Source organism: Passer domesticus, chromosome 5 (assembly GCF_036417665.1).
Source record: "Passer domesticus isolate bPasDom1 chromosome 5, bPasDom1.hap1, whole genome shotgun sequence".
Lineage (NCBI taxonomy): Eukaryota > Metazoa > Chordata > Aves > Passeriformes > Passeridae > Passer > Passer domesticus.
In genome coordinates this window covers 7,795,088-7,810,979 of record NC_087478.1, presented here as the reverse complement: position 1 = coordinate 7,810,979, position 15,892 = coordinate 7,795,088, and the positions used below count along the sequence as shown (strand labels likewise).

The window sequence follows — 15,892 nt, the reverse complement described above, 5'->3', positions numbered from 1 at the left end:
TAAACTACCGAACAAGAGCCCAGAATGCCATTTCTTTTATCATCACACTGAATGTTTCAAGGTTTATTTTGACTAGAGTGGGGATCTCTAAATGACAAGCTAATTAGAGGGGTATGCCAGGCTATTCCTTGGCTAGACTGCAAGAAGTTGAGTTTGCAGCTGTCCACAGAGAAATCTACAACCTGACACTTGAAATTTAGCTGCACTTACCCGAAAGACTGTCATTTCTTCCAGCAAGACTTCCTCTAATTCGTGCCAAGTCTCTTTAGGAATTGAAACCACTTTAAGAACTGTTCCAATATCTTGAAAAAGGAAAAAAAAAAAGGGTTTTCAGGTGCTTAAGATGAATACTTCTGCTTTGCTTTGTAGCAGCCAGACTTTCTTGTAGTATATAATTATTTCACATATAAAGACTATGAAGCTACTTATCTCTCAGCACTCATTCAAAAGAACTGCTATTTAAAATAACCTCAGAAAACAATGAATTTCAGTAGAACATTTAAGTATTAGAATTATCAAAATGCAACAAAGAAAATACATACTATTATAGTTATTAAGGAATAGACAGGACTGAAATACTATTTAAGTGACAGTATAAAATGACAAATTCATGACTGGGGAAGGAAATGCTTTAAATTTACCCAGGTGTGTTTTATAGTCCATTTTGAATATGATGTTTTTCTTTCTTAAAATGCATGTGAAGACACTGCAGTATGACTATAAAACCATCTGGACAAACGTTCTTAGACAGATGAAGCTGTTAGGTCTCTTAAGTACCTGCGATCTTCCCTGTGTCAAACAAAGTACCTAAGATGTATAAGCCCCTTAAGGCATCTGTATTTCTCTGTATGTAAGATGCTGGTTCTTCACTGAGGGGTGAAAAGCATACCTTTTGTGCCTTTGGTTTAGAATAGGTGTGTGCCAGCATTTTAATATTATATCAAATTACATTTTTTTTTGAGTTTTGCAACAAGGCCAGATTTTGAAATTCCAGAGCCGCAGCCTCTGGCTTTGTGAACATGGCTGAGACTAAAGACCATCTCCGTAATTCAGCTTCAGCATCTGTAATTTATTTCTTTGTTTCCATGAACACAATTTCCAGGAAACAACAAAAACGCAAAGAACCATTTCTAGGTTGGCACACATCACTGCAGAATCTCTGAAATGGAAACAATCTGTATGCGACTTTTCTTTTTAACCAGCCAAGTGTAGTGCCATGTAAATGTATCACAGGTAGAATAACTATGTCCCTAAGGACTCTTCATGGTGCACATCCTACAGCTTTAATGGTCTAGGAAAACACGAGGCATTTTAAGTAGATAAAATTCTCAAATAACTATGAAGATTCTTAAAACAAGAATTTAACCATCAATTGCACAAAATTTTATATATATATATATATATATATATACATTTTTTAAGTATATACAGTTTGTGGGTGTTAGCTGAAATTTCTGAATTAAAGGATGACAAGTCTACTTCTATATCTAAAACACACATAAAACTGAGACAAAGAGATCACATGCATTAGAAATAGGGTATCTGACTTAAAAGCTATTGATTCAATAAGAAAATTCTGGTACTTAACTTTTTTGCATGATTTTGTATTTAAATATTCTAGAAAACCTGGAATACCCTGTAGAACTGAGATTTTTAATTTTTTTAATCTGCTTCTCTTTAGGCAGATGATGGTTTCTAGATATATATTTTTGGAATTTTAGGAAGAAGCGATTTCTTTTCCCCCAGAATATGTACATCACTGTTTTTTTTCATTAGTCACAAATTCAAATATTCTTTTAAAAGCTAAAAGCAGCAGTTGTTTCTTAAAGCAACAACAAAGCAAAGCACATATTTCTTTTTACTTAGGCATCTACATATACAAATTAAGCTAGTAAAATATACCAGATAAGGGGTTTGGATTGATTTCCATTATGGTCACTGCTATTCATTGACTATATTTAAAACATATAGAAATATTGAAAATGTTACAGAGCACAGAATGTTACAGAACAAGAAAATATTGAGAATGTTACAGAACAAATGCAATATAAACTTTAAAATTATAAGAAAAAAGTCCACATTTCTACTACAGAGTAATTCAGAATAACTGTTAAAAAATCTGACAGTAGTTATATTTGTAATTTAATTGATGAGTTAATTTCCTTAATTATCCTGATAACATAATGACTGTGGTTTTGAGGAAAATAGATTTTATGGGTGAAGAACAGGGAACTCTGACAAAAACATAACAGTGTAGCTAAGTGCCACAACTACATTCTGTGTTGGATTAGGACTGTCCTCAGTCACAATCCATTAAATGCCATATCCTGGAAATAAAGGGAGATTTTTCATAAAGCAGACTGAGTGGGCACTGAGCAGGCACAAGTTTCCCATAATGTTGTTTCAACAAAAGGTCAGACTTTAAGTGGCTCCTGCAACAATTACAGTTGCCTGATCTCAAGAAAGCCTCTGAGGTCAAAGATACACTGAGTTAATCACTGTGGAGACTCTGGTCAGGCCACAGGTACCAAAGTGGAACTTTATCTGACTTCTACATCAAGTTTTACAGAGTAGTATTTCAAACAATTTCACACAAACGGAATCAGGCGTCTCCTTTAGGATCAATAGGCTCTGCTTAGTAAGATAAGATTACTGTTATTAATTTGCTTTACTGACAGAGGTACTTCAACTGTGCCAAAGGATGCCAAACATTAGACAATCAGGATATGCATTAAATCCTGTTTTTTTCTGATTACTTTCAAGCATGCTGATAGGATTTTATTTTCATTGTGAAACACACTGGTACAATCAGAGTGGGAAAGAAACTGCTCAGCTCAAGATTTCCCCCACAGGAACGGAAAATGTGACCACACTGGATGGCTATTAATTATGTTGTGTTCAATTATCATCAGTTATTCAATGAAAAGGAAAAAAAAAATATTTCTTCAACATACTGAAGTTCAGCAGCACATGGGAATAATGTAGATTGCTCTAATAGCAATGGGAAAATGCAGAGAAATATTATCTAATCTGATGGGACAGACCTGCACAGTAAAACCCAGTCATACCCCAGGGAGCATTATTCTGGCTTTGTCATAGGTTCAGATCACCAAAGGGGAAAATGGACTGTGACTAGAATCCCTAATCTGCTTCCCAGTTAGCTCTTTGCTTGGGAAGAAGTAATACATGCTGATTATGAATCTGTTTCTGGTTCCTCTGACTCTGGTTCCTCTTCCTCTGGCTCAGCGCAGCTCTCTGGCAGAAGGCAGGCAGGGCCTCAGTACTGCCTCTTTACCTTTCCCCCCACGTGGAAGACACCTTTTTCCTGATTCTGAAAACCACAGTAAGGACAGAGAGCTCAGAGGAACATGAAGCAGCTTCTGTGCTCTAGCTGAAGGCACGGGTGCTGTAATACCTGTTCTTGTCCCACAAGGGTATGACCTCCTGCTGGAAGAAGAATGGTTTCTACAGGCAAAAGTAGTATTTCAAAAAATAATGACACTCTGCACTTAGAAAGACAGAATTTTAGTGCTGAAATACCTTTTGGCAAGTGCAAGTAATAATGTTTCAACACTTTTCTTATAGTTTGTGGGGAGGGCTATCGCCAGCATTGGATGGAATCCTGAGCATTTACCACACACCTGAACATTAGAGGTTTAGGAAAACCCTAAACTCAGAGGTAAAAATGATCTTTTAGGTTCTTTTAGAGGGAGATCTTGCCTGGCTGATTTACCTAAGAACTTCTAGACATAATAACTAAATAACGAGTATATGCAATGATAACTACCTAGAAGCTGTAGCTCAGTTTTAAGCAAATCTTCCTGCACTGCCTGAAACAGACAGGAAGTTCTGTTTTACTTTTCATCTTACTTTAACAGCAGTCTTGAGGAAAGTACGGGGAATCTCTAGAAGAACTTTTTGCTTTCCCTTGCAGAAACCAATGCATCTTTCTTAGCCCACAGACGAAGCTTTGGAGAGTTAAATGCCACCTTTTTTGCTCAAGAAATATACTTAAGTAAGTTCCTTAAGTTTGTTCAGCATCACACCATAATTTTTTTTTATTTTGTGGGCCAAATCAGGTCATAGAGGACTTGTTGAAAGGCACCAAACACTGTGAATTGTGGATGACATTGAAGTCTCTAATGTGTGATGGAAAATATATATGTTGTGTAAAATCATATGAAAATATTTGTCAATGTTTTATGCAAGAACATACTGTAGCACTGGTATCTAATAACTCAGTTTACAGCTTTGAAGTGCTTTAACCCTTCCTGCAGAGCTGTGTTTGCTGCAGTAAATGTTCTGGATTGTTATGCTTGCACTGTGTTTGGTACACAAAGCTTCATCACCTCTCAGTTTACTCATAATACATTTCAGGCAGCAACATGAAAGAGATCTTACATTTATTGCTTTGGAAATCTGAGCCCAGGTTTAGAGTATCAGAACTGTATTTAAAGTATGTAAAAAGTTGGACTAAGACAGACATAGAAGTATTTTTTTTGGTCCAACGCTGAAAAGAAGCAATAGGGTTTTGGTTTGATTTGGTTTGGCTTCATGATGCCAAAGTCTAATTACTAGTAATTATGTTCAGTAGAAGTTTAAAATACTTTTATTCAGCACAACTGAAACATCAGCCAACTAATGTAAAACTTTCACAGATGAAGAAACAGATCCACAAGATCCAATTGCTACTCAGCAGAGTTTTGAAACCACTGAATTTAGGAAAATGCATACCAGCTAATTTTTGGACACTTTCTCATTATCACCTTTCTGGAAAAAAATGTCTTTTCTGAGTGCATATTTACACTTCTCTAAGGTGGCCAAGCCATGTGATTCTGCAAATGCTTTTGAAAGGACATAATCTTTTTACTTGAATACCAGGTCTTCTGAAATGCTCCATTTGTGCCAGGTATCTTTATCTTAACTAAAATGATGCACTCTCAGCTGAAGGGCTGAGCATCTTAAGGCAATACTTGAAATACTTGAGAGGCATGAAAGACTTTTACCATACCTGGATATTTGCCTCATTCACGTTAATACTTTTTATGCTGCACTTCAAAATGGGTACCTCAAACCCCTCATTTTAATACTAAATTATAATTAATAAAGCAAGACATTTCTAATAAAAATCCCTAATAGCAGTAGCTGGAAAGAGGGTGGTTTGATCTTAGTCCAGTTGGCAAAGCTCCTAAAGAATTAAGCTGTGCAGGCTATGGCCTGAAGCTGTAACACTGGATGTTTGTAACAAAGACCTCCCCACATGCACAGTTTTGGGTCCTGCCCCAAATTTTCACATGTTTACGCTGTTCTTCATTCAATGTTCTGTCTTTCAGAGTATGAAGTTTTATTTGCTTTAGGTTTCCATCCATCCTGGAGAAGCATTAGAGTGTAGATGCAAGACCTCTCACCTGTGCCAATGAACATCACGTCATATTGGCCATCTTCTGCATCAACTCGATCTACCACGATCTGTGTGAACTGGTAATCCACATCTGTTTTAATCATGATGGGACGGTTGTTGATGGGGAATACTGGGTTGTACATGGCAGGATGACTTCTGGCAAATGTGATAACTTCATCAGGAAGGTCCTTGGTGGAATCAAAACCTCCAAATGTTTTACTGGGACACTAGGGAAAAAAAAAGGAAATGTTTTACATTTTATTATTTATCATCCCATCCACAGCAGTCTATAATTAAATATATCAGCGAATCTAAGTGTTTTGTGACAGACAGCAAAAGTTAATTCTATCACTCATAGTCCCTATTTTTAAATTTATTTTGGATGTAAAACAATACGGTTAACAGAATGCAAATGATCCTCATACATCACATTTTTAATTCCTTTTCAGTGCAAAAGGCCTTTAAGTGCAGTCATGATTAGTATTAGTCTTTAATTGTCAGAAGGAAGAAATTCTGAAATATCTAAATCATTCAATGTAAGGCAAGCAAATCAGTATTTGATTATGTACAAAACACAAAATTAATTAATTATGCCATTGTGAGAAATTATACTTATTTTTTAAAAAAATTAAAAGGTTTATTAAAACCATATCAAAAATACAACAGAAGACTGAATCGAGAAATATTACAACACCAGGCGCAGAGGATCTTTCCCACCATGTGCTCATCCACACAATGGAGGTTTCACCTTTTAACCCTTTAGCCCCTCCTGAAGTTCTGTCCATCAACTCCTTCTTTGCTGTCCAGTGGAGGAGTTTACTTCCTTAAATTCTGATTGGAGGTCAGATATTGCCACAGCAACAAGCCAACCCTCCCAAATATCCCGAACCCAGGCCATGCCTTGATAACAATGCAAGGAGGGTAAAACATAACTATAAATCTATAAAACTGCTCTTAACAGATAAACTTAATATTTGCCTTTTAAATGTGAGTCAACCATCTCATTACTCATTTATCACGCCATCATCTTTGTTTCAAAGTATTGTCTTCAGAACTTGACTGTAATTCCAAATTGCTACGTGAGGAACCAAGTCCTTAAATCCTGGGACAATGCCCTGTTCTACTGACTTTTCAAACCCCTGCTTGTCTCAACAACTCTGTGTCCTCCATGTAGTCCTGATAATGTAGATCCTGTTACACTATGCCAAATCTAGTGAGTCATGTCTTAAATGTATCTTGTTTCTCCACTCTGATTCTAAGGAATGCCTTCTGTGAGTGTTACTCATCACACTGTCCATGTGAACACACTTAGGTGAGAGGATCTCATTAAGGAACTGCAGTAGCTCCTCACTGTCCTGCACAGCTGGTGCAGGAACAGCTGGTGTCTCATTGGGATGAATCTGGTCCATGACATAAGACAGAAAAAAGTCACTTTTCCCCTGTCACCCAGGGGTGGGCCAGGCAGATTTGCCTCTCATCTGTGAGAACCACAGGGTTGTACTTCTCACATTTAGTTTATGTTCTCCCACTGTAAGCAGAAACCAGAGGCTGGAAAGGAAAGGAGAGGTAAGACCATAGTGTTGGTAGCCACAAAAATTTCCTCCACTTTCAGCTACTACATATCCCCATCAGGAGACTCTGTGGCTGATCACCACCATTTGCCCTCATCTCTTCTGTAGAACTGGTAAGTATTTCATGAACAGTTACCTGTAACATTAACATAAGCATTAGCAGGATATTAGTACTGTTAAAGGATGAAGAAAATGAGCTGCAATGACACCAAGTCAATGATACTTGTCAAAGATCTTGGGGACCCCAACTGCTGTTCAGATAATTCCTGAAGTCATACAAAACACTGATATTAATTATTTTGCAGTATTTGACCTTCAAATATAAACAACTGATGTTAAAATGTCTGAGATAATTTGCCCTTTATATCCAGGTATAAAATACCTTCCAATTAAATTAAAAACCTAGTGGACAAGATCTTATTAAGCAACAATCTAGCCCTTGCAGGATGCTCAACAGAAGAAATCAATTGTCTTTGCTATCACCTTGATCCAAATTATTAATAATTCAACACAAATGAAATTTAAAAATCAATGTCAAAAAGAGTAGCTGCTGTACTCAGCAAAGGGACACTTCCAACATGGACACGTAAAGTGTAAATTGTCCCTTGCGGCCATATTTGTTAGTAAGCAAATTCTATATTTGTTAGTAAGCAATTTCTGTTTGTATGGAAGGTAAAAGAGGAGAGAAGAATATTTGATTAAGGCATATGGAGCAGACTAAGCAGAAAGCAAATTAGCTATCTATTTTATTTTTTTCAATATTTTTAACCTTATTATTAGATGTTGTTGCCCTTTTGTACAAAAATATTATGAAATCAGATGGACTTTTAATGATTATTGGCCAAACCATTGTCTGTCACAAAAAAAGTGTTTCAAATGCTACACTTAAATTTTAAGTTTGGTTTACATCTGAATTAATATTATAACTACAGTTCAATACTAATTACTTGGATTAATTAGATAACAATTATATAATAGCTGTAAATTACTCTATGTATAAAAATCACTACACAAGAACTAAGTATTATTAATTGCAGCTGGGCAAACACTGAAAAAATATTAAATGAACAGTCATTTCAATTTTAGGCAAATGAATTTCAGCTGTGTTTCAACTGCTGGAATATTTACTTTCTGGCTCATTTTCTAACAAAGGATTTTACTTGCAGCAATATGAAACAAGCTCCCAAGGGAAATGGTCACAGCACCAAGAGTGCCAGAGCTCAGGAAGCATTTGTACAATGCTCTCAGGCACATGGTGTAATTCTTGGGGCTGCTCTGTTCAGAGCCAGGAGTTGGACTCAGTGACCCTTGTGGTTCCCTTTCAACTCAGGATATTCTCTCTTTCTATGGACCAAGATATACTTTGCACAGAAAACTCATAAAACTAGAATTAGAGTTATAATTCTGTGTGTTTGAATAAGACTCTCAATTCTGAGACCCCTATTACTCTTTGGATCCCCTGCTTTTCTGAGAATAAAATTACTGTAACCCTGTGTCTTTACATGCAAAGTTTAAAGTGCATTACCAGGACTAGGCCCAGTAAGGAATCCAACAGAACAAATCAGTATCTACATTTTGGTAGGAAGAAAAATCTCTTTGGTAATAACTCTTGGTGCCATGAAGCAGAGAAAACCTGAACTCTGTAGCTGAATTCATGGTAAGTCAGATAGGAATTTGGGATGAGCTACCTGAGTTAAGATGAGGCATAGACCAAATTCCTCTCTCTTCTCCCAGGTACTTTTAAAAAGTTTAAAAAGTAAAAAAAAAAAAAAACAAAAAAAAAAAAAAACAAAAAAAAAACCAAACAAACAAACAAAAAAAAAAAAAAAAAAAAAAAAAAAAAAAAAACAACCCCAAAAACCGAGTCCTGTAGATCTTAGACAAAAAAATTCTGGCAATTTCTTTGTTGCATGTGAAGTTTATCTAGAATTGTTTACAAAGCTTTCTGTTTTTTCAAAAACCATTTACTTTCCTTTTCTTTTACTCATACTGGGCAAATCACCAGATGCTCAAGAAGTTTACTGGCACCTCACCTATCAAATTCCATAGATAATTCAGCACTGTTTAACGTCAGTGCAATCTGGAAATAAATTACTCCAAGATCAGGTTTTTTTCTCCCATCTCTTTCTGCATTTCTTGGAAAAAGAGTCCAAAGGCCTGATATCTGAGGAACTTAAAAAATCTTTTTCTTCTTTATTCTCAACAGATCTTCAAATCATTGAAAACACACACAACTTCATCACTTCATAAACAAAAAGCTTCTTTGCAGCCAGAAATGCACCTCATTTTAAAATTCGGTTTTATCCTATTAATACAAGAGAATGATTTTAGCAACAGTGAGGGCACTCCTCTTTTTTGAAAGTGGCAGAACCCAGGATTAGAGTCTTGGCATTGTGCTAGGACAAACTGCTGGCCTCATCCACTCTAACAACATTTACAGTGGCATGGCCTCCTGCACTACATCTGTGGGGCTAAGCAGACCTGCAAAGTTGGGATTACATTTGATTTTAGGCAAGAAAACAGCTTATGGTGGGATCTGAACATCTTTGCACTTTGCAAATCTTAATAAAAGCATTTTTTAATGAAATCATAAAGGTAAAATTCATTCTGATAGGGTAGCCAGAAACAGAAGTATCTGTAACCTAACTGCATTTCCTTACTTTGACAAAGGGTCTGGTGTCTTAGTTCACTTTGCCACTTAAAGGCTGGACTCTGGCCCTTGTTTTTCTGCTTATTCTGGGGAAGTTGATCAAGTTATTCTTCTCTCATATGCAACTCAGATGAAGACCCTCAGAGAAGTTGTGGAGTAACCCCCAGGCAGAACTGTGTCTCAGGACACAGAACTGCCAGTCTCAAGAGCAATTATTTGAGTTGTGTATTTAGAATATCAACAGAGCTGCATCTGATCAGAGTCTGTGTGCAGCAGTCAGTTCTGTATCTCAGTCTATTTCTGTAATAGAAACATGCAACATTCTTCCTTGTCCACAGTTCTACATAATACCTAGTATCCAGTTTTGCTCAGAAAGGTTAATTGAAACTGCAATCAAACAGGAGTATAAAGGAACAGAATAATGAACAGTAAGTCTGTTAAACTGAAAAGGTGAGAATAGCTATACAAGAAATTCCAAAAATATCTACTCATTCACATTTTCTAGAGATGTAACACAATAGAAATTCAAAAAAAAAACCAACTCCTTGACATAACAGAATTAACTGTATGAATTGGAAAAAAAAGCTTCACCATCAGATGAGAAATGAAACCACCTTTATGCTGCAAAGCATAAAGAAAAAAATTAGAAATTCCTTTAGTGGCAGTGAAGGAGTGAGGAGTGCTGAGGAATCCAGCTGTCAGGGAGTCACTGTTTTCTTTTACTTAGGAAGTAATTTTCATTAGCTGAGCATATATATCAGTTGAAAGATCAGATTTGAACGGACAATTTCAAACATACCAGAGGAAAGTAGAAAATATGATGAACTAAAGAAACAAAGTTATTCCTGCTTTCTTTTGAGCCTTATATTTAAGAAGACTTTGAGAAGAATGTTGTGGACATATATATTATTTACACATATACATTTTTATGTATACATGTGTAATCTTTTGCAATGACTGTTCTCAACATAAATGGGCCAAGCTGACTTATACAAGCTAAGGAGCAAGCCCAATTTATAAAATTAATGCTTGTTTCATAAATGTCCCATCTTCTTAGACTACTGGAAATTTCAGAGGCAGTTAAATATTTCTAGAACATGATGATATCAGTTGAAATATGGATGTGTTATATGGATTGATATTTTAGTCAGAACAGAGAATAAGGTAAAACCAGATATTTTTAAAAATTCCCGGTGGAAGTTAGAAACTATTGTAGTCATTCTATCATCTATTGCAGAAATATCTGTTTCGCTGTCCTAGATTTAATGTTGACTGAAAGTTCCTAACAGTGAGGCAAATCCTCTGTTTTCCATTCATTCTCACTAAGAATGGCTCAGTCAGCCAGTATTTGGAAATAAAACAAATTCCAAGGAAAGGATAATGCAATATAATTTATGAAACACTTGACTTTCAGTAAAATTCTCCAGCCATTACCAAAACTTCTTTTGAAGTTGTTAATATGAATGCCAAAATTAAAATCCAAGTGAAGTTGTTACTGCAGTTTCACATGTTACAAGAAAATCAGTACATTCTGGACCTGGAGGAACTGTTAGTTTTCCCTTCTGACACTCTATCCATTTCGTTATCTGTGTCAGTTTCTTCCCTGGATCTCAGTTCAAGGACCATGTAATGTGTGAAAATATTTTCCACGGTTTTCCCAGTTCAGATTTCTTAGGGTACTTACAGTTCCTGGCCGTGGGTATGGCACTCGCCCTTGGTAGGGAACCCACTGGTAGTTTGGGCCATCTCGGTGGGCATAGGGACCAAGAAAGACCCTCCTGACATCAGTCATGCTGTACATACACACTGCTGATCCCTTGAAGATATTACTGAAAATGAGGGGAGAAGAAATGAAATCAGTTTCTTTAAACTATCAGCCGATTTAATCAAGTGCTAGAGCTATGGGAATAGCAGCTTGATGCTTTCTAATTTATTGCATGTGATGATTATCAAACCTCTGACATGGTCTCAGAGCAATCCTCACTCACCTCCTGTGAAAGTTCAGCAAAACTGATATGATCTCCCAGACATTTTCCTTAGCAGATGGCTGCTATTTCACTGTTTAAAACATCTTGTCCCCAGAAGGCCAAAGCCCAAATTTGAGCAAATTTCAGTAAGGCTTTCCCTAGAGACCTATTCAATTCTTTCCTACACTCCACATTTTTCTATTTTTTTTTAGCAGTCTCTTCCATCACTTGGGCAGCACAAGAGCAAACTTCAGTGTTGTTTCTTACCCTGACATTTTTTACAGAAGACAGTTAGGACTTAAAAATCTCCCTCTTCTATGCCTGGTATCACTAGAAATATTCTTTCTGCTTAGAAAAGAAAACTTGTTTCCTTCACAGATAAATGTGGCAATACAACCAGTACTGCAAACCTTCCCCAGGCCAAAGCTATAAGAATATTTGGTTCTTGGTGAAAGCACAATGTAACAAAAACATTCAAGTCACAGTTATATGTGATTCAATAACAGAACCATTGAAAGATCATGAGACTTTACAGATTTCAGCAATATTTTTTATTAATATCTCCTTCACTAGTCAATTTCTCACTCCACAGATTTCATATTTTACACTGCCCCCAAACAAGTTTATTTATGCTTGCATTCATTTTCCAAATCTGTGTGGAAAGGGCTACAAATGCTGATCCCTGCTATAAAAAGCCAATTCAATGGTAAGAACAGCCTGAGAAACTGATAGTCTTTGTGTTTGCTAACTTCACGGTGATGATGTACATTGCTCATAAGAAATATACCTAATTCATTACTTCTTACTGACATTGACTTCTCAGTTCAAAGGTTAAGAAAATTTTGTGTTTTTTAAAAACACTTTTAACAAAGAGACCTCTCTAAAAGAAGCAGCCGCACAAGTTTCCTTGCAAGAAAATTATATGCTCTGTACCTGGAAGTTGTAAACACTCCATAGACTATTGGATTTTTAGGGTCTTTTGAGTTCATTAGGAACACATCCTCTGTAACGATAACAAGAAAAAGAAAAGCAAATTAAAGTAAATTCATGCAAGTAATACCTGAAGACATTTCTACATTCCAGCCATTTCTGCCACTTACGTAGTTCATCAAAGTGTGTGTCAATGCCATTGGGTCCTGGTACAGAACAAATCAGACGTGCTTTGAGGAAAGTGGTCCATTTGTTAACAAGGCTCCTGTGTCCACCAAAGTCATTCTAATAACAGAAGTTTTTTGCGTTAATATTTAGCAACAGTCTTTGTTTGAAGTATCAACAGAGTACAGAGAAAATATAGTACATAAGATGACATTTAGAGAAAACAAGAGAGGAGAATTCACCCTCTACGTACAAAAGTAATATTATGTTGCAAAGACACAAAATCTGAATTATTTTTATTTTACATTGATTGTGTGATATTTCATACTAGTTCATACTCCAAAAACAGAAACCCCCAAATCACTTTATATAACTTTATATATATTCAACACTGGGAAAAACAAAATTGGCAGATTATCATGGTCCAAAGGTCCCAGTCTGCCATGTCCTGGAAAAGCTGAGAGTGTTTATTATGCTTAACTGGGTAGCAACAAAGTAGAAATGAAACATGTAATGGAACAAAATAGACAAAAGTGCCAGAACAATGGGATCAGCCACGAAATGTAGAAACAAAGGGCCCTGAGGACTTCATACTTGTGGGGTAATTGGTTTAAAAGTAGAAACTTCTTAATTCAAGGAGGTAAATTGAAGTTGTGCTTATGGATTAACAGAAAATTCTACTGTAAACACCACAGCTGCCAAAGCTACAACATTTTAAAATATAATTTCATTAGCAGAAATGTTTTTAGAAGTCAGTCAGAAAACCATCTGGACGTTTATCAGTGCGGGCAAATGATTAATCTTGCAGTCACTAAGGGTCTTTGGAATGGCTGCCCATTTCTACAGCTAACCTTAAACAATCATTTTGCTGTATCTTCCCTTGCCTCTGTTTTAAAGGTTTTCACTAACGTGGGAATGGAAAGGTATGACCACTTAAAAAGCAGATTCTTCAAATGCTTTTGGCCTACCTGGTAGTATCACATTTCTTGTAAAAGACTTTCTTTTGCAGACATTTTCTAAGCCTCAGAAGATACCTACGACTTTTTAAACCAAACATCATAGTTTGGTGAAGTTTCCCCCAAAAACAGAATTGAGTGGTATTCATTTCTGTATGTCATCCCCACACTACTTTTCTCTTGGGATGACCCCTGCTTTAGTACAATGCCAATGTTAATACTGAATAGTTCACAGGCGAGAAAATGCAGTTTTTAAAATTGCTGGCAAGTGCATTTAGTATCACACCAAGAATTCATCATCTGACCTTGCAGATCTGCCCTATTCTGGCATGAGTGGCTTTTCCAGTGTGCTCTCCATCAATTGCATTTTCACGGAAGAAGAAGTAGATCTTGTCATCTTCTGGATTGTCGCTCTCTGGTATCAGGTGAGCACTGACAAATCTGGGATCTGAGAAGACAATGCCACTGTGCACATTACTACTCCATGAACTGTATAATTTCTCTTCCTTACACAAATGAACTGTCATTTTTCTTCCCAAAACCCCATCCCTGCATCCCATGGAAAATATTTCTATATTAGGGACATCATCACCTGCTAATATATGACAGGTATTAACATTCCTCTTATCTTTAATACAGAGAGGTGTTTGCTACAGATATTGAATGAACAAATCTTCACGTTATTATTGGAGTAATTAAATGTTTATGAAATCTCTTTACAAATGTTTGTACGACATTACAGCATGGTTTCATAAATCCATGTATTTATACTGACATTTTTCTTGTTCTTTGGATGTCTGGACTTCAGTTAGTCTTTATGAATAAGTAACAATTAAAATGAAAGAATTATGGAGACAAATGTAAAGTTCTCATTTTTGCAATTAAAAAAAAAATTTACCTAGAAAATTGTTCGTTTATTACTGTTAAAAGAAGTTATGTTCAAAACCACATTTTGATTGATACTACCTCCACATAATACCCCAAACTCCCAAATTTTTGTCTTTTCAGAAGAGACATATATTTTAGAATTTCTACTCAAGTTGTTGAAATACTTTGTCTTGCCATTTTTGTATAGCATTATTTTTATATACATAAACTTTATTTCTCAATGATTAGAGTGACAACTTTATTTGGTGGCAAAAAAGATACACCAACAAGTGAAAATACATATAATGTGGATGTACTGATGGGTTACATAAAATATACTGTAAAGAAGTTTTGGGAGGGAGAATTTTATAGAATTCACATCAATAAATTCATACCAGTGGTGCATCTGGCTCATGGCTGTATTTTACGGAGATACTTCAGCTGGTATCTTTCACTATATTTGGAAAAAGAAGGCATATCCAACAGATTTACCAATCTGTTTTATAACCATTCTACATCCTGCTGGGATAATTAACTGTAGAAGAACTATATTTAACTACTCAGAGTCCTGTTCCTATGTGAAATTGTAAGCTATTTTAGTGTCTGTATTAAGATCTTTTCAGTGTATATTTATTGCCAGATAGTCATGGAAATAATGAACTTTGCTGTTTTGCCAGTTTGCATTAGCTGACCTGTGCAACCCACTGCCTTATTAAGGATGGCAGTGTTTTTAAGCAACATACTTCGACAGGTTATGCAGACAGAAGTTTAGTTTCTATTATATGAGTATATACAGGATAATTTTGTGTGTATGTGTGTGTATATATATGTATATTTTTGCACGTATTTCTGTGTGTAGGTGCATGTATGTATATATTTATGTATAAGTACAGAAGGATGACTCTACTGGCTTAGACCAAAGTTTACTTAGATCAATACACAACCTCCAAGACTGTCCAGAAGTAATTATTTGAGACAAGAAAGAATATGGTGATTACAAATAATATTCTCCAAAAAGAAAGTCTCTTCTTCAATTTTTCAGTGTTAGCTGATTCCCTGAGCTTTATTGCTTCTGTGTCTTTAGTTAACTTTCAATAGACTTTCAATCCAGTCATCTGTCTAGCTTCTTCCTGAACCCATGCACATTTCCAAAATTCAGCATGTCCTTTTGGAATTTGTTCCTCACCTACACAACGTAATGAACTAAAATTTACTTCTGATTTTTGTTTTGAACATTGATCTTAATAACTTCATTTGGTTCCTCTCAATTCCTGTACTGGAAAAATAAATGCTCGGTGATCAAGATGTGGATGAACTATGCTCTTTAACAAGGGCTGGAGCAATTTTCTTTGTTGAATTCTCTGTTGCAGTTTTTCTTTTTCTTT

General features: G+C 35.9%; 1 protein-coding gene across 2 annotated transcripts in view; it reads right to left on the bottom strand.

Moving 5' to 3' along the window:
* SEMA3A (semaphorin 3A) overlaps window positions 1-15,892 on the bottom strand; it is a 165,710-nt gene that overhangs the window by 23,762 nt on the left and 126,056 nt on the right. For both annotated transcript variants that reach the window (XM_064421859.1, XM_064421860.1), the window contains 6 exons: window positions 13,946-14,088; window positions 12,690-12,804; window positions 12,523-12,592; window positions 11,307-11,451; window positions 5,409-5,628; window positions 211-302 (listed from right to left, as the gene is read on the bottom strand). In XM_064421859.1, coding sequence (XP_064277929.1) covers window positions 211-302; window positions 5,409-5,628; window positions 11,307-11,451; window positions 12,523-12,592; window positions 12,690-12,804; window positions 13,946-14,088 — 785 coding nt within the window. The remainder of the gene's footprint in view (window positions 1-210; window positions 303-5,408; window positions 5,629-11,306; window positions 11,452-12,522; window positions 12,593-12,689; window positions 12,805-13,945; window positions 14,089-15,892) is intronic.